This window comes from Nerophis ophidion, linkage group LG14, assembly GCF_033978795.1.
Source record: "Nerophis ophidion isolate RoL-2023_Sa linkage group LG14, RoL_Noph_v1.0, whole genome shotgun sequence".
NCBI classification, from domain to species: Eukaryota; Metazoa; Chordata; class Actinopteri; order Syngnathiformes; family Syngnathidae; genus Nerophis; species Nerophis ophidion.
Window position 1 is genome coordinate 20436676 of NC_084624.1, and position 18955 is coordinate 20455630.

An 18955-nucleotide genomic window follows, 5' to 3' on the forward strand; every position below is an offset into this window, starting at 1 on the left:
TATAAATAATCATTGATTGATTGATTGATTAATAACATTGCCATGATATGAAAAGGGGTCAATTTGAAAAAGCTCAGCTTCTTCCTACTCCTTTTCGGACGTCCTGTTATGAAACGACTGGAAATATGTGGCGCATTACATTGTATCGTGTGCATGTTCCAAATAAACTGAAACTGAACTGAAATGTTTTAAATATCAGTGAAATAACTGGTGGATTGCAACAAAAACTGATTCCATTCTTTTCTCGGCAACTTGTTCCATTGATCACAATGATCTTGAAATAAGCTAACTTATCCAACCTTTAACACACTTTTTCCAAAGCATCTCTCCATTACTGTGTGAGGGACAGGAAGAAAAGCGCCACCCAGTGGATTGCACATATGCTACAAGTCTGCAGACATCGAATATAGAGTGGGGCAAAAAAGTATTTAGTCAGCCACCGATTGTGCAAGTTCTCCCACTTAAAATGATGACAGAGGTCTGTAGTTTTCATCATAGGTACACTTCAACTGTGAGAGACAGAATGTGAAAAAAAAATCCAGGAATTCACATTGTAGGAATTTTAAATAATGTATTTGTAAATTATGGTGGAAAATAAGTATTTGGTCAACCATTCAAAGCTCTCACTGATGGAAGGAGGTTTTGGCTCAAAATCTCACAATACATGGCCCCATTCATTCTTTCCTTAACACGGATCAATCGTCCTGTCCCCTTAGCAGAAAAACAGCCCCAAAGCATGATGTTTTCACCCCCATGCTTCACAGTAGGTATGGTGTTCTTGGGATGCAACTCAGTATTCTTCTTCCTCCAAACACGACGAGTTGAGTTTATAACAAAAAGTTATATTTTGGTTTCATCTGACCACATGACATTCTCCCAATCCTCTGCTGTTTCATCCATGTATCCATTTTGGTATAAACTCAACTTGTCGTGTTTGGAGGAAGAAAAATACTGAGTTGCATCCCAAGAACACCATACCTACTGTGAAGCATTGGAGTGGAAACATCATGCTTTGGGGCTGTTTTTCTGCTAAGGGGACAGGACGATTATTCCGTGTTAAGGAAAGAATGAATGGGGCCATGTATTGTGAGATTTTGAGCCAAAACCTCCTTCCATCAGTGAGAGCTTTGAATGGTTGACCAAATACTTATTTTCCACCATAATTTACAAATAAATTCTTTAAAATTCCTACAGTGTGAATTCCTGGATTTGTTTTTCACATTCTGTCCATCACAGTTGAAGTGTACCTATGATGAAAATTACAGACCTGTGTCATAATTTTAAGTGGGATAACTTGCACAATCTGTGGCTGACTAATACTTTTTTGCACCACTGTAAGACAATCCGTCTTCTTTATGTAATGTCTTATATTTGGAGCCATACAATTGTTACTATATTTTAAGGACTCAATTATTTTCATCTAAGTACTTTGCCAACCACAGTTTTACAAAATATCCAATAGGGGCTGCGATTCTTTGGGTGTCCCACGATTTGATTCAATATCGATTCTTGGGGTCACGATTCGATTCAAAATCTATTTTTTTTTCATTTCAACACGATTCTCGATTCAAAAACGATTTTTTCCCGATTTAAAATATTTCTCTATTCATTCAATTCATTGGATTTCAGCTGGATCTACCTCAGTCTGCTGACATGCAAGCAGAGTAGTAGATTTTTGTAAAAAGATTTTATAATTGTAAAGAACAATGTTTTATCAACTGATTGCAATAATGTAAAATTATTTTAACTATTAAACGAACCAAAAATATGACTTATTTTATCTTTGTGAAAATATTGGACACAGTGTGTTGTCAAGCTTATGAGATGCGATGCAAGTGTAAGCCACTGTGACACTATTAGTCTTTTTTTTACTTTTATAAATGTCTAATGATAATGTCAATGAGGGTTTTTTAATCACTGCTATGCTGAAATTATAACTAATATTGATACTGTTGTTGATAATATTCATTTTTGTTTCACTACTTTTGGTTTGTTCTGTGTTGTGTTTGTGTCTCCTCTCAATTGCTCTGTTTATTGCAGTTCTGAGTGTTGCTGGGTCAGGTTTAGTTTTGGATTTGGTTTGCATTGTTATGGTATTGCTGTGTATTGTTTTGTTGGATTGATAAAAAAATTCCAATCGATTTTTTGCCACACCCCTAATATCCAACCAACCCTGTCTAACTTTCAACTGGTCATCAAATTGAGTTCGACCCTGTTCGCTGGGTCAAAGATCATTTTCATGTTATTTCAGATAAACAGTGATCACTTCATTTTGAAAGCACTGCTGTTTTCTTACATTGCATTAAAAAAAAGGCTTGTCCTTGGCTGGAAGAATTGTCATTCCTCACATGCCTGTTGTGGTTGACACGTGCTGCCTTTTAACAAGGTTTCACACTTTGATTTATTTATACATCAATATAGTAGAGAGAAAGGTGGGGTTTCTGTAGAGCCGTGGCCCTCCTAATGCTTCAGACCAGGGGTGCTGTCCATCAGTCTATCAACAGTCTGCCCCCATGCTGGCCCTCAGTATATATCCCCTTCATGGTATTGGGAATTTTGAACATGCCGCCCCCCTCAGTCTCCTCTGTCTTCGTCCTTCTGCTGGTTCACCGAACCTTCGATCATGTTTCCACTCTTTGGCCATATCTCCTCTCCCTCAAATCTGCACCTCCACCCGTCCTCCCCCATGGTGTTACAGCAGTGTACCCTGAGTCTGCCCTGGCATCTGTGGAATGGAAGATTTGATATGGCCGTGCAGCCTATTTAATTACTATAATGCTGATGAGGGGATGGGAGACTCTCACATCCTCCTCCTTGTGTCAAACATCCCACCTGTCTAGAGGCAACAACACAAGTGAAGATATATTTCGGACTATTTGGATTATACGTGCACGCATACGTGATTACATATGTTTTTTCACGTAACCGTGGACAACATATCTGCGTCCTACAAATGAGTCATGCTACCGCTTTAGACAGTTGATAAAGTATGATGATTCAACAGATTGATTATTTGTCTTATTAATAGTTTATTCGCATGAAACAGTGCTGTAAGGCGAGAGGTTGGCAGAGATTGTGTGACTCCCAGTTGAAATGGAAGCTGCACAGTGCTGGCTGAGAGATGCTTTTCTCTACAGTATCCTGACTAATTAAAACAGGCCTATGTAATCCACACACATGTCACTATGTGCGGGGTGACCTGTCTGAAACCCAAGCTGGTGACAGGATTAGGATGCTTTTCCCTGAGACCATGTGAGGCCAGGTCCTACCATTACCAAAAGTGGAATGGCCCACAGCATGAGATCAGTATCTCCTGCCTAATTATCACATGTGGAAGCCTGCTCACTCACAACTTAGTCATCCTGGTCTAACGAGAAATCTTTTACCATTGGAAAGACACTTATATCTCTTTTGGAATGATACCACATTTGATGAGCATTGTCTTGTGCCCATGTGCAATATGCCAAAGCGTAGGTTAGTCCACTACGGCAATTTTATTGTTTTGATGATTTTGCATAATTTAAGTCACCATTCATTTCTAATGCCCACTTCAGACTATCACAATTAAAGTAGCAGTAGAGTGGGAAAAACAAGTATATTGAAGATATTATCATATATATATCGGATGTATGACACCTCAAGACTTCCACAGTTTGAAAATAAATAGATATGATCAAAATAGTAACAATCTCACAGAGATTCCCAAGCCTTTATGAGAGATAATGAAGAAGCCAGACCGGTCATGGTGTGAAGTAAAGGTAGGAACCACAGTTCTCTGGGGGTACTTGAAGGTATGCCAAAGGGTACTTGAGATTTTTTTTTTAAATATTCTAAAAATAGATAGAATTCAAAAATCCTTTATAAATATATTTATTGAATAATACTTCAACAAAATATGAATGTAAGTTCATAAACTGAGAAAAGAAATGCAACAATGCAATATTCAGTGTTGACAAATACATTTTTAGTGGACATGTACCATAAATATTGATGTTAAAGATTTCATCTTTTGTGAAGAAATGTTTAGAATTAAGTTCATGAATCCAGATGGATCTCTATTACAATCCCCAAAGATTAAGTTGACAATGTCTATGTGTAGACATTGTTATTTGTAATTGAATCACTCGTTTATTTTTCAACAAGTTTTTAGTTATTTGTATATCTTTTTTTCCCAAATAGTTCAAGAAAGACCACTACGAATGAGCAATATTTTGCACTGTTATACAATTTAATAAATCAGAAACTGATTACATAGTGCTGTATTTTACTTCTTTATCTCTTTTTTTCAACCAAAAATGTTTTGGTCTGATTAGGGGGTACTTGAATTAAAAAAATGTTCACAGGGGGTACATCACTGAAAAAAGGTTGAGAACCACTGCTCTAACACAGTGAAGCATGGTGGTGGCAGCATCATGCTGTGGGGATGGTTTTCAGCATGAGGCACTGGAAGACGAGTCAGGATAGAGCAGACATGGGCAATTATTTAAACTCCAAGGACACATTGACCGGTAAAAATGCGTCTGAAGGCACGCGTTTGTGTGGGTGTGTGTGTGTGTGTGTGTGTGTGTGTGTGTGTGTGTGTGTGTGTGTGTGTGTGCGTGCGTGCGTGCGTGTGTGTGTATAGGTGTATATATATGTATATGTATATGTGTGTGTCTGTATATATATATATATATATATATATATATATATGTGCGTGTGGGTGTGTAATAATGTAAATATATTTGTGTATGTATATATATATATATATATATATACATGTATATATACATATATATATATATATATATATATATATTTATGTATATATGTGTGTGCGTAATAATGTGTACATATTTGTGTATATAAATATGTGTACATGTGTGTGTATATATATGTATATAAAATATATATATATATATATATATATATATATGTATATATGTATATATATATATATATATATATATATATATATATATATATATATATATATATATATCGGGATATCTCTGTGTAACAGAAGAATAACTGACTGATGATTGTGACAATATTGTTTTATTTCTTAGCTGTAAAAAGTGTCACACATTCTGCTGTGTGTGTGCTTGGTTCCCCTTTTAAGAAACACTTGAAACAAGTGTAGGTTGTTCATCAACATCAGTGAAAAAGGGTAAAAGCTAAAACACACAATACTCACAATATAGAATGGTAAAAATATTATTACAAAGCACATAAAAAAAAAATTAATTTCACAGCTTTTTGGCAGAATAAAAGAATGTCCATGAGAGGCAACATGACTGCAACCAGCATTCAGTATAAACAGGCTTTCAGAAGTTTGTTAATCGAGGGTAATTTGAAGGAAATAAAATTCAAAGACAGGCCTAATGTCCCACATAAGGATGCAATGTCACAGGTTTTTGATTCCAAATTTCTGAAATAATGCCGTGCTGCCAAATGATGACATTTCTATATATCCATCCATCCATCCATTTTCTACCGCTTATTCCCTTTCGGGGTCGCGGGGGGCGCTGGCGCCTATCTCAGCTACATTTCTATATATGGAAACACTTATAGTCTTTAATTTAAAAAGACACAGAAATAACGAGCCCCATCATATGCTCTTTGCTGCACAATAAGCAATAACCAATAATGGAGAATACATTGTAAAAGGGTAGTTAAAAACAAACTTATTTTTTTTCATTCCTGTTTTGAAACACAAATCATATACTCATCATCTGAGTCGAACTCATTTCCCTCTGGTTAGTACTCAACCTCCCGAGAAAGTCTACTGTATATTCTATAGGTCCATTTATTTCTCCTCGCACTTTTTTTCAACTACAGTATACGGAAACTTGCACAGTGCATGACTGACAAGATTCATTTTGGTGAAATGAGACTGTGAAATAGTCCATTCTCTTCAGGGAATGCTGTTCTTTATATGGTATAATCAGCCTGTGGTGCCGCTTGTCTGTGCTGGGTTTTGGCAAGCACTGATGCCATGGCTCCCTCCAATGCTTTGACAATACTGCTCAGTTCCACTCACACATGCTTACACTCATCTCTCACAATGCCTCAGAAGTCAGGGACCACAGTGTTGCAGTGCGTGGTAACGCAATACTCCTGGCTTGAATCACACATCTTCCATTTTATTTGAGTTTTTTTTTTACTTTGATAATATGGAGACAGCTTCCACATAATGACAGTTTAGCGACGCCATGCAGAATGTCAAAAGGAAGCAGCCTCTTCTGATTAAAACGGTCACAGGTGGTGAAAAGTTTCCAAAGCCATGAATTTGTGTACAGAAGAAGTTTATTTTTGAGATGTCCTAACAATTGCGGAGTAACGTCTTCCTGGAGGGAGTCTGTGATGCGGTTATGATGGTCACCCATGGTTGTGTGTGAGGTCAAAGCTGGATTCAGACTTAGTGGTCGGGTGTTACTGTAGGCCTTCAAAGGAGCCTTTTCAGTTTCTTGAGTTTTGTTCTCGCTCTGCTTCTCAGCACTGTGAAGTACGGAGAAAGCCACAGCAATTGTATTTGATTTATCGCAGTTAAGACGCCGAGTCAGCACAAGCGTGGGAGAGCGCTTGATAAAGAACAGAGGACCGCTGACAATGATTTATCAAGAGATCCGGTGTTTCCTTTCTATAAGGATTTCAAATCAGAAAGGTGGGCTTTTTGTCAGTGGGTCTATGATGTGGACGCTGGATGAAATGGAGGCGGAAGGATGCAACGTGCGCCGCCCCCATGGGCCAAATGAATCCAGATGTATCTTTACAGAGTTTCTTCTGCTTGTTCGTTCAAGATTTTTCCAGTCCCAACTGTTTCATCTTGTTTCTGTGTCACCTTAAAACTGGACGTTTTGTGCCATGCTCAAGGGCATATCGCTCCACAATGTTTCCAGCAGTATTGCAAGTTAACATTTAATAATCCTATGCAACCTGAGCCTTATGTCTGTGGAGCCTTGCGGCCTGACTAAAAACCAAGAAGACAGACCTCACACACTGGCACCCAGTCTTAGAGACCCTAAACTGAACTAAAACCACAATTTTGCAAATCATCTGCTATTATCCATCTGATATTAAGTGAATCTCTGTATGCATTTAGTTTTATGAACCCACGGTCTTATTCCACAATCCACCAACCAATATTTACTGTACTGGTCCAATTATAAGTCATTATCTTAGTAATGGAAGGCAAAGCAAGGCAGCTTTATTTATGTTATTTAAAGTGATTCACAGATGCGTCAAATTGCTAGAAGGTGAATTAAATCATGAAAAAAAAAATCATAAAAAAAATCATGAATTAATACAATTAAACTACAATTTGACTTTAAAGTCAAAGCGTGTTGGTTGAACAAATGTGTTTTCAGCCTGGGTTTGAACATTGCCAACATCTGACATCTTCTGGAAGACTGTTCCAGATTTGAGGAGCATAACACTAAAATGTTTAGTCTTGACTCTGGGCACCACTCCCTAAGGTTCTTAAGAGCCCTAGATGGTTCATGTGGCTCCAACATGTCAGAGGTGTACTTGGTGCTAGACCATGAAATGACTTGATGCAAGTCTATTCTCTGAGCAACAGGAAGCAACTGCAGTTAGCTAAGCACTTCACACTGGACACTAGAAAAAGCTAGAAAAAGTCTAAAAACCCTGGCGTCGTCTTATAATTGTGGCCAGAACTTTATACACATGCAAACCAACAAGTGGCGCGGATCGACTTCTCTCCAAGTGAGTCGGAGCCTTTTTCACACACATAAGGAAGTGACCTAAAGTGATTCAGCTGCGACATGCACACCTGCTAGAAAAAGATCCATCAAAATGTCTGGCAGTTAAAAGTACAATGTTCTGTCACTGATATCGAAAATATGACTTTTTTGGTTGTTTTATCATTGATTTTAATGGGCCCCAGTCAGATGGTCTTGGTGGGTTCAGGCACCCTTCAAGGACGCCCCATTGGGTGGTAATAAAAAGAAGGTCAAAGAGCTGGGGTTTTTTCAGCATGGGCGATCTAAATTTGACGAACCATAATCTACAGTCTGAGCTACAAAGCTTGCTGCAAGATCAAATATGTTTTCACCTTGTTGGGATTCATTTAAGCAAATGAACCAGCAAGTCGTGTATCAAGACTTTACCATTTGTCATAGAAAAATTGGTGATCACGGCCAGCACTAACCAAATCCAAACACAGACCTCCATTGTTAAACTTGGAAGCTGGGTTTCATGGTTTCATGTTATTAGTGCTCCAACAGATTCTGGATGTGAGGCACGGTTGGTGCTCAGTCCATAGATTTACGTCAAAGGAAATTCTGCCTGACAAGTTACACGGCCCTGGCTATTTGTATTTACTAACTAATGCGTGGGTGAGGGCATACGATTGTAAAGACTCACATTTGCTAGGAATCATAATGAGGTGCGATGATACTGCGTGACACCTGCCAGGTTGTAATTCATAGAGATTTCAGTTAGACAATGACCAACAAGGCAACATGCCAAAACCATGACTCAAAGGCACAATGCACCGCATGAACATATTGAAACAAAATACATAAATATTGTCAATATGCTCGGCTGATGCTGCTTTTAAAATCAAAAGTAAAAGCTGCTGGTAATGACGATAGTATTTTCTGTAGTGTTACATGTGCCCTTTACTGGCCAGCCGGGAGTCCCCTTCTGTCAGACAGCGGACATATTAGTGCAGCTGTTGAGACTGACTGTGTTATCTTTCGGTCTGTGTGCGGAAACACACACACACACACACACACACACACACACACACACACACACACACACACACACACACACACACACACACACACATTAAATAAATAAATGATAAATGGGTTGTACAAACCCCGTTTACATACGAGTTGGGAAATTGTGTTAGATGTAAATATAAACGGAATACAATGATTTGCAAATCCTTTACAACCCATATTCAATTGAGTGCACTACAAAGACAAGATATTTGATGTTCAAACTCATAAACATTTTTTTTTTTTGCCAATAATAATTAACTTAGAATTTCATGGCTGCAACACGTGTCAAAGTAGTTGGGAAAGCACATAATCACCACTGTGTTACATCACCTTTTCTTTTAACAACACTCAATAAACATTTGGGAACTGAACAAAGTAATTGTTAAAGCTTTGAAAGTGGATTTCTTTCCCATTCTTGTTTTATGTAGAGCTTCAGTCGTTCAACAGTCCGGGGTCTCCGCTGTCGTATTTTACGCTTCATAATGCGCCACACATTTTCGATGGGAGACAGGTCTGGACTGCAGGTGGGCCAGGAAAGTAACCGCACTCTTTTTTTAGGAAGCCACGCTGTTTTAACACTTGTCTTGCTGAAATAACGTTGCTTGGATGACAACATATGTTGCTCCAAAACCTGTATGGACCTTTCAGCATTAGCCTTCACGGATGTGTAAGTTACCCATGCCTTGGGCACTAATACACCCCCATACCATCACAGATGCTGGCTTTTGAACTTTGTGCCTATAACAATCCGAATGGTTATTTTCCTCTTTGTTCTGGAGGACACCACGTCCTCTATTTCCAAATATAATTTGAAATGTGGACTCGTCAGACCACAGAACACTTTTCCACTTTGCATCAGTCCATCTTAGGTGAGCTCGGGCCCAGCCAAGCCGGCGTCGTTTCAGGATATTGTTGATAAATGGGTTTGGCTTTGCATAGTAGAGTTTTAACTTGCACTTACAGATGTAGCGACCAACTGTAGTTACTGACAGTGGTTTTATGAAGTGTTTCTGAGCCCATGTGATGATCTCCTTTACACACTGATGTCGGTTTTTGATGCAGTACCGCCTGAGGGCTCAAAAGTCCGTAATATCATCGCTTACGTGCAGTGATTTCTCCAGATTCTCGAAACATTGTGATGATTTTACGGACAGTAGATGGTAAAATCCCTAAAATCCTTGCAATAGCTCGTTGAGAAATGTTGTTCTAAAACTGTTTGACAATTTGCTCACAAAGTGGTGACCCTCGACCCATCCTTGTTTATGAATTACCTAGCATTTCATGGAAGCTGCTTTTATACCCAATTATGGCACCCACCTGTTCCCAATTAGCCTGCACACCTGTGGGATGTTCCATATAAGTGTCTGATGAGCATTCCTCAACTTTATCAGTATTTATTGCCACCTTTCCCAACTTCCTTGTCACGTGTTGCTGGCATCAAATTCTAAAATTAATGATTATTTGCAAAAAAAAATGTTTATCAGTTTGAACATCAAATATGTTGTCTTTGTAGCATATTCAACTGAATATGGATTTAAAATGATTTGCAAACCATTGTATCCCGTTTATATTTACATCTAACATAATTTCCCAACTCATATGGAAATGGGGTTTGTACTTGTATAGCGCTTTTCTACCTTCAAGGTACTCAAAGCACTTTGACACTACTTCCACATTTACCCATTCACACACACATTCAAACACTGATGGAGGGAGCTGCCTTGCAAGGCACCCATCAGGAGCAAGGGTGAAGTGTCTTGCTCAGGACACAACGGACGTGAGGAGGTTGGTACTAGATGAGGATTGAACCAGGGACCCTCGGGTTGCGCACGGCCACTCTACCACTGCGCCACGCCGTCCCTAGCGGGCAATTAATATTAAACAATGAACACAACTGAATAAATAGCCTTTCACGATATAAAAGCTGAAAACTTTAATAAACACCAAGCAGGGGGGTGAAGGCTGGTAAACAACATTTTTTACCGTTCCTTTTTGTCCGGGCCAGCTTCTGAGTTGACATCACATCCCAGAAGTGTAGCATGCAGGGCCTGCATACACAAACACATTTAGACTTCCATAGACGCTTGCAAAGAGAGGCGGCTATAGAATCGAGAGATGACTTGGTTGGTATTAACAGCGACAACATCATGAAAACTGTACACAGTCACTATCACTACTGCTCCTACTCTGATTGAAAGGGGATCTACAGATATTTAAGGAACATCAACAATCTTTGCTACTGATATTGATGTTTGCTTCAGGAAATCGATGCTGATGGGAAAAAAATACATTTTTGGTTGGGTTTAGGTGGTTTATTATTGTGGCCAGTCTGAAATTACTTCATTTCTGTCCCACTTAGCCTCCCAGTGTGGACAAGCCGACTGTTTCGTCAAGGCATAGCATATTGGGGTGATGACATATTGCTCAATGATATGCGACCATAATGAAAGGAAACTTGGCGGTGGTTTTGTAGTGCTAAATTCCAATACATTTGAGCCAAGCTAGTATGTGGGTGGGGGCCTGGGTTTTGATGCATGTTTGCATTACTGTAAAGAATGTCAGTCATTTTCCTAAACACCACAATGTTCCTTGTTTGCTCTCTTTTGTAGACATGTTCCAGTACTTGCTGTCGTTCTCCCAAGGACACCTGAGTTCTCTGCTGGAGGGGACCTACGCACCCCTTTCCAGTCAAGCATTGCCCCATGTGAACCAGCTCTTCGCGTCACTCTCCCTTTACCTCCGAGGGGCCAACGTCTCCGCGGAGGCGACTGTCCACCATTTTTTTAATGACCTGTTCCCACTCGTCTACACACGACTGATCAATCCAGGCATGGTGGGCAGCAAGGCGGTGGGACCTGAAATGACCGACTGCCTCCGTATGATTAGGCAGGACGTTAACCCGTTTGGAAGTCATCCGGCCGTCATGGCCCAGGAGCTTGTCGAGGCAATGGACGTTGGTCGGCAACTCGGCGTTGCCCTCGAGGAAGGCATGGATGTGCTGAACGCCACGGAGCATGTCAGTTTAAGCAAAGAGTGCATGAAAGGCCTGGTGAAGATGGTGTACTGCTCCCATTGCAGAGGCTTGACTCTGATTAAACCCTGTGTGGGTTACTGCCTCAATGTTATGCGGGGCTGCTTGGCCAGCATATCTGAACTGGATCAGCCTTGGAGGAGATACACCAACTTGCTGGAGCAGCTAACCCACGGAATGGTGGGCCACCACAGCCTCGAACTGGCACTACTCGGAGTTCGGGGTCACGTCAACGAGGCCTTGCTCTACGCACAGCTTCACGGTCCCCTCATCACAGCAACAGTGAGTAGACGCTGCAGAAGCATAGATCTGCAACCCTTTTGCTTTCAGACATATACATTGGCAGCGGTTCCTGTATTGATTGGAAAGGGATTGAAGGCTACTTGTGGGTTATGAGGTATTTATTTCCACCGACGCAACAACTGCATTAATGCTTGCACAAATATGGTTGATACTGAATAGAAAAAGCAAGGACGGCTCCAATGAGAGGCAGACAGAGCTGAGGTTAGAATGGAGATATTTTCCAAACTAGCAACGCGGCGAAAAACACACCATTGTAGTATAAGTTGTAAAAGAAGAAAATTCCTCTTTGCCTTAGTGGATAAAATGGAATGGGATTTGTTTGGCTGCCATGTGTCCATCCTACACTGTGCAGTCATATAGTTGCATTCGAAAAACATCTCACTAAAGTTATTAGGTCTTCAGTTTCATGGAGAATTGCCAGGTAATTCTCATCGAGTGAAAACGTTTGAGGATTATAGTGTACTCAGTCAACATCAGTCTCATTAGAACTTTAAAAAATGTGTTGACATGACAATCAAAGATTAAACTAACCAATAAATGCACCTAAAGATTAAGGTCTCCTATCTTTACATAGATTAGTTCACAAAAACTAAATGACTCTGAATTGTGGGACTTGTTTTGCAGTTTCCCGTTGAACATGACTCCCAGAAAGTTATTTTCATGCTTTCAAAAGCTGAACCATTGGAATGTTCCTCCAAAGTAGTGCAAGAACATGTCAGGTCATCACACATTGATAAAAAACATGATTCAAGGCTTCTTGTTGAGCAGAGAATGCTAACAAAGCTACATAGAGTGAAGCCCGTTTTGTGGTTTTTGTGTCTTGATGAGCATGTGAGTCAGGGCCCAAGTGGGTTGCCGAGCACAGGGACAAATGAGCTGGACTATTAAACGGCCTCCAACCAGGTCATATAAATTAGAGCCAGTCAGCTGGAAAACGGCCTTGAGAATTGATGCTGGAAAAGAATGCGTTCCCAATAGGACACCGGTGGCTCCCATTTTCTCTGCTCTTGTGTCAACACATCCTGATTTCTGAATTGCAGAATAAATTGTCAGTTATTCTTATAATCACAGACCCAGTTCACATTCTTCACAAATAAGTTTTTACGTCCTGGACCAGAACAAAAACCCGAGTTCACATCTAAATGTATTTCTGCATCTCAAGTCACAAGTGACCTCTTGCGAACATTAGTGATTCCATACAGAGTACAATTCAGGCAGTACTGAGTCGATACCGATACTTTGTGCAAATATACTTAAAGTGTCTGACTAGTTTAGAGTTGCGTGTTTTCAAATAATAACATATCTTTCTAAAAAAAATTTAAAAATGTAAGAAAAATGAGCAAAAAGTCGGAATTTTATGAGAAAAAGCTGACACTTTTTAACTAATAATTGATTGTAATAATATCCTTCGCCACTTATAACACATCATTTTGTCTTAAAATACATATATGCATCTGTTTTTAGCATTTTTTAACAATAAAACAATATCAAAAAGTCACCCCAATACTTGAGTTTTCAGTTTGCAGCACTTGGTGGATATAAAAATATTAGAAGCTCTCAAAAAATATGTATACACATATAGTACCTAAAATATAAAAATAGCTTAGTTAGTTAATTAAAACCTAAAATATTACTAACTTGTTAATTAATACATTTGAAAAATTACAACAAAAATAAACACTGTTAAATATGTAACTAAGACATTAATATTTTTGTACAGGCAAATTGTTTGGACCCACTAGGTTATGCAATGGGGGAAAAAAACTACAGTAAAAATGTAGGAAAAAAAGAGAAAAAAATCAGGCTGCGAATCTTTGGGTGTACCACGATTCGATTAAATATCGATTCTTCGGGTCACAATTCGATTCAAAATCGATTTTTTTTTTCAATTCAACACGATTCTCGATTCAAAAACGATTTTTTCCTGATTTTAAAAGGATCCTCTATCCATTCAATACATAGGATTTCAGCAGGATCTACCCCAGTCTGCTGACATGAAAGCAGAGTAGTAGATTTTTGTAAAAAGTTTTTATAATTTTAAAGAACAATGTGTTATCAAGTGATTGCAATGATGTAAATTTGTTTTAACTATTAAATGAACTAAAAATATGACTTATTTCATCTTTGTGAAAACATTGGACACAGTGTGTTGTCAAGCTATGCTAGTGTAAGCCACTGTGACACTATTGTTCTTTTTTTTATTTTTATAAATGTCTAATGATAATGTCAGTGAGGGATTTTTAATCACTGCTATGCTGAAATTATAACTAATATTGATACTGTTGTTGATAATATTCATTTTTGTTTCACTACTTTTGGTTTGTTCTGTGTCATGTTTCTGTCTTCTCTCAATTGCTCTGTTTATTGCAGTTCTGAGTGTTGCTGGGGCAGGTTTGGTTTTGGAATTGGATTTCATTGTTATGGTATTGCTGTGTATTTAAAAATGAGGATCGATTCTGAATCACCCAGCGTGAGAATCGCGAATCAAATTCGAATCAATTTTTTCCCACAACCCTAGTATGTAATGATAAAAAGCTAAAATAAAAAATGAAAAACAGATAATAATAATATACTTAATCACCTATACTACAAAACTGACACTATCTGTTCAAATAATTTTTTTAATTAAAAAAATATACCAACATGGCCCTTGCATACCTTGACTTTGAAGTATGCGGCCCTAGGTGGAAAAAGTTTGGACACCCCTGAACTTCAGTATCAAAAGTATCGATATTTTGATTTCAGAGTCGATATTAGAGCATAAAGATCTGGTATCGGCTGTATCGATATTTCAGTGTCGATCCGCACATAACTAATGAACATGTTTACATTTTCCTACTGAAATATACATTTTAGATCACAAACTGTCTTACAAAAGTGACAATATTTAACATTCTGTATTTTTCGGGACCATAAGGCGTACTTAAAATCCTTTAAATTTTTCAAAAATCATACAACCTGATGAGCCTATAGTACGTAGTCATGCTGGTTGTGCTTGCCGTCCCTGGAGCAATTTTATTTTTGGTAAACAGTGTAATAAGTGTGACCAGTACATGGCAGTCACACATAAGAGACACGTGTAGACTGCAAAATGACGCTAGCAGGCAAGACCAAAATTTTGATGTTTCATTCAGAATATAGAACATCACACAAGGAGCTCAAAAATTTGTCAAAATGTTTTAGTGTGACTTTGGTAAGTTATGAAGCCTCACCGCTTGATGGATTGCCAGAGAATTACAGCTACCGTAGTTAGACGTACTGTGCTTCAACATACAAGTTTTATTATCGTGTGTGTTTAACGACCACAAAATGGCATCTGTTAGGAGATATATTATCTGCCGTTTTGTTTCGCAGTATTATGAAAAACCAACGTTTCTTACCTTCTGGTACCTGCTGATGTGTATTTGGGATCTGCATAAGTCCTGAAAATATGTGCACGCTATAGTCAATAAAATTATTTTTATTTTTCGCTATCCTCTTGTTGTGGGACATTCATCCTCCACTGTTGCCATTTTTAATACAAAGTAGTGTACAGTTCCTACTTATATCTGTCAGTAGACTCGCTATGGAAGCACTAAAAATGACCTGTACAACAATGGTAGCGGAGAGAAGACACTGTCAAAGTGGAGGCATGTAAATAAGACCGCCCACAAAACGGCACATCCAGAAGCGACAATCAGAAAGCGGCTTGAAGATGGTGTATAATAACATTTTGACCAAAGAACCAGCATGACTAGATAACAATGTAGACCAAAAGTATGTCTTTTAAATGTAGAAAAAAATCATAATATGACCTCTTTAATGAGCTTTTTGTTTGAAAATAGACCTGAATAGACCCACTTATTGGCAATGTGCCTTATAATCCAGTGCACCCTATGGTCTGAATAATATGGAAAGTGTAACAATCTTTTATTAAACCAGATTACCCCCAAATGTATTAAGATTTCAGAACATAAATGAACTGTTCACACGGCTGCTTACCTTTCCAAAGTGTTGTAGATATTATATGGCGCCCTCTCCTAGTTTTAAAGGCCTACTGAAATGCGATTTTTTTATTTAAACGGGGATAGCAGGTCCATTCTATGTGTCATATTTGATCATTTTGCGAAATTGCTGAAAGGATTTAGTAGAAAACATCCACGATAAAGTTCGCAACTGGAGAAAAGCCCTGCCTCTACCGGAAGTCGCAAACGATGACGTCACAAGTGTGGGGGCTCCTCACATATTCACATTGATTTTAATGGGAGCCTCCAACAAAAACAGCTTTTTGGACCGAGAAAACAACAATTTCCCCATGAATTTGAGCGAGGATGAAAGATTTGTGTTTGAGGATTTTGATAGCGACGGACTAGAAAAAAAAAAAAAAAAAAAAAAAAAGCCGATTGCATTGAGACGGATTCATGTTTTTAGAGACATTTACTAGGATAATTCTGGGAAATCCCTTATCTTTCTATTGTGTTGCTAGTGTTTTAGTCAAGCGTACACGTCATCATTACACGACGTTTTCAAGAAAAAACTCCCGGGAAATTTAAAATTGCAATTTAGTAAACTAAAAAGGCTGTATTGGCATGTGTTGCAATGTTAATATTTCATCATTGATATATAAACTATCAGACTGCGTGGTGGGTAGTAGTGGGTTTCAGTAGGCCTTTAAACAAGTAAACTAGTCCTCACGTAACACGCACACTACTGACTTTGTGTGTGTTGTCAGCTAATGAGAGGGTTTTGGGGGAGTTCAGCTACTAACGTGAGCTATCATTGAACGTATATTCTATGCTCACAAGCACAGGGCTGCAAACTGTTAGTTGTTCTCTGGTACTGTTTCTGTAAGTTCTCCAGGTTTGCGTACAGAACAACGATGAGTGACACCCATGAGTGTCAGACTACTTCCTTAGATGGACGACCAATTCTTATTCAATATAATTACCTCAACCTAATAGTATTTTGAGATAAGCGTTAGTTGCTATGCTTTAAGTTGCAAACTAAAATTTGAGTTGCAAGCATCCATTAGTCTGTGAAGCAAATGCCAAAGTGAACCTGGTACGATCCGCCCCGAATGTTTGGTGTTACTTGTTAGCACGAGCGCCTAGGTGTCAATTCGAGGCCCGCGGGCCTCAACTTGGTCTCACTCTTTTTAGCTAGCTAGCAAGACATAAGCTAACACTCTTACCTCCCTCCAAATGTCCGACAACGTGTCTTTAAATGCTCACATATCAAAGATGTACTGCCATAAAAACAAGGTCCGCTTTGCAAAATGAGCAAGGTGTTCATGTTTTTAACAAGAATAAGAGGAAAATCCTCACACTTTACATGTTAGCAGTGGTCGTGTTGTAGTGAGTGACCCACTTCCCCCCCTTTAAAACACATGTGAGGACGTCACGACTATCCATCCATCCGTCCATTGTCTACCGCTTATTGTGTCATGTCTTTTGATCATGTCTTGTTTGGCTATGATCTGTTGACCTTTGGACTCTTTAAGTTCCTGTTTTTTTTCACTCCCTTGTTATGTCGCCATGGTTATTCATTTTGTTCACCTGTCTCTGATTAGTGCTTGCCTGCTCACCTGCTTCCCGAGCACTTATCAGAGGCAGTATTTAAGCTTGTCTTTGCCAGTCAGTCGTCCTGGCGTCATTGTGTTCTTTTCATGCTAGTTTTTCATGCCAAAATCCATACTGCTCTCTTCAAGCCACAGTAAATTTTGTTTGTATTATGTTCGTAGTTTACGTTAAAGTGTTAGTTCTGTTTCCTTAGCCAAGATGTGCCTCCGCTGTGAGCGCTTTTTGTTTGTACCTTCTTTAGTTAAAATTAAATCATGTTTATATCTGCACGCCATGTCCCAAGTAGTCTGTCTGCTTTCTTTGGAGAACGACCCCCCAACAAGATTCTTTAGAAGTGGGAGGAAGCCGGAGTACCCGGAGGGAACCCACTCATTCACGGGGAGAACATGCAAACTCCACACAGAAAGATCCCGAGCCTGGGATTGAACCCAGGACTGCAGGACCTTCGTATTGTGAGGCAGACGCACTAACCTCTCTGCCACCGTGAAGCCGGCGACAAAACAAGGGAGTGAAAAAAAACAGGAACTTAAAGAGTCCAAAGGTCAACAGAACATAGCCAAACAAGACATGATCAAAAGACATGACACACGGGGAGGATCCAGAGCCCGGGATTGAACCCAGGACTACTCGGGACCTTCGTATTGTGAGGCAGACGGACTAACCCCTCTTCCACCGTGCTGCCCGACTACTGTCCACAAATATGATTGTCGGTGACAGATTTTATTGTCGACAATGTCGACTAATGGTTGCAGCCCTACTTTGTATGTGCTATCAAGTTTGCATGTGTTTTAGTACACGCAAACCTTTAGTACAGTGGTTCTCAACCTTTTTTCAGTGATGTAACCCCTGTGAACATTTTTTTAATTCAAGTACCCCCTAATCAGAGCAAAGCCTTTTTGGTTGAAAAAAAGAGATAAAGAAGTAAAATACAGCACTATGTCATCAGTTTCTGATTTACTAAATTGTATGACAGTGCAAAATATTGCTCATGTGTAGTGGTCTTTCTTGAACTATTTGGAAAAAAATAACTAAAAACTTGTTGAAAAATAAACAAGTGACTCAATTATAAATAAAGATTTCTACACATAGAAGTAATCATCATAAGCGGTAGAAAATGGATGGATGGAAGTAATCCTCAACTTAAAGTTCCCTCTTTGGGTATTGTAATAGAGAACCATCTGGATTCATGAACTTAATTCTAAACATTTCTTCACAAAAAAAGAAATATTTATGGAACATGTCCAAAATCTAGCTGTGAACACTGCATTTTTTTTCACAGTTTATGAACTTACATTCATATTTTGTTGAATTGTTATTCAATAAATATA

At 38.9% G+C, this 18955-nt stretch overlaps 1 protein-coding gene across 5 annotated transcripts in view; it reads left to right on the plus strand.

Moving 5' to 3' along the window:
• gpc5c (glypican 5c) overlaps positions 1-18955 on the plus strand; it is a 366734-nt gene that overhangs the window by 111080 nt on the left and 236699 nt on the right. For all 5 annotated transcript variants that reach the window (XM_061920093.1, XM_061920091.1, XM_061920092.1 and 2 more), the window contains exon 3: positions 11345-12048. In XM_061920093.1, the coding sequence (XP_061776077.1) occupies positions 11345-12048 (704 nt within the window). The remainder of the gene's footprint in view (positions 1-11344; positions 12049-18955) is intronic.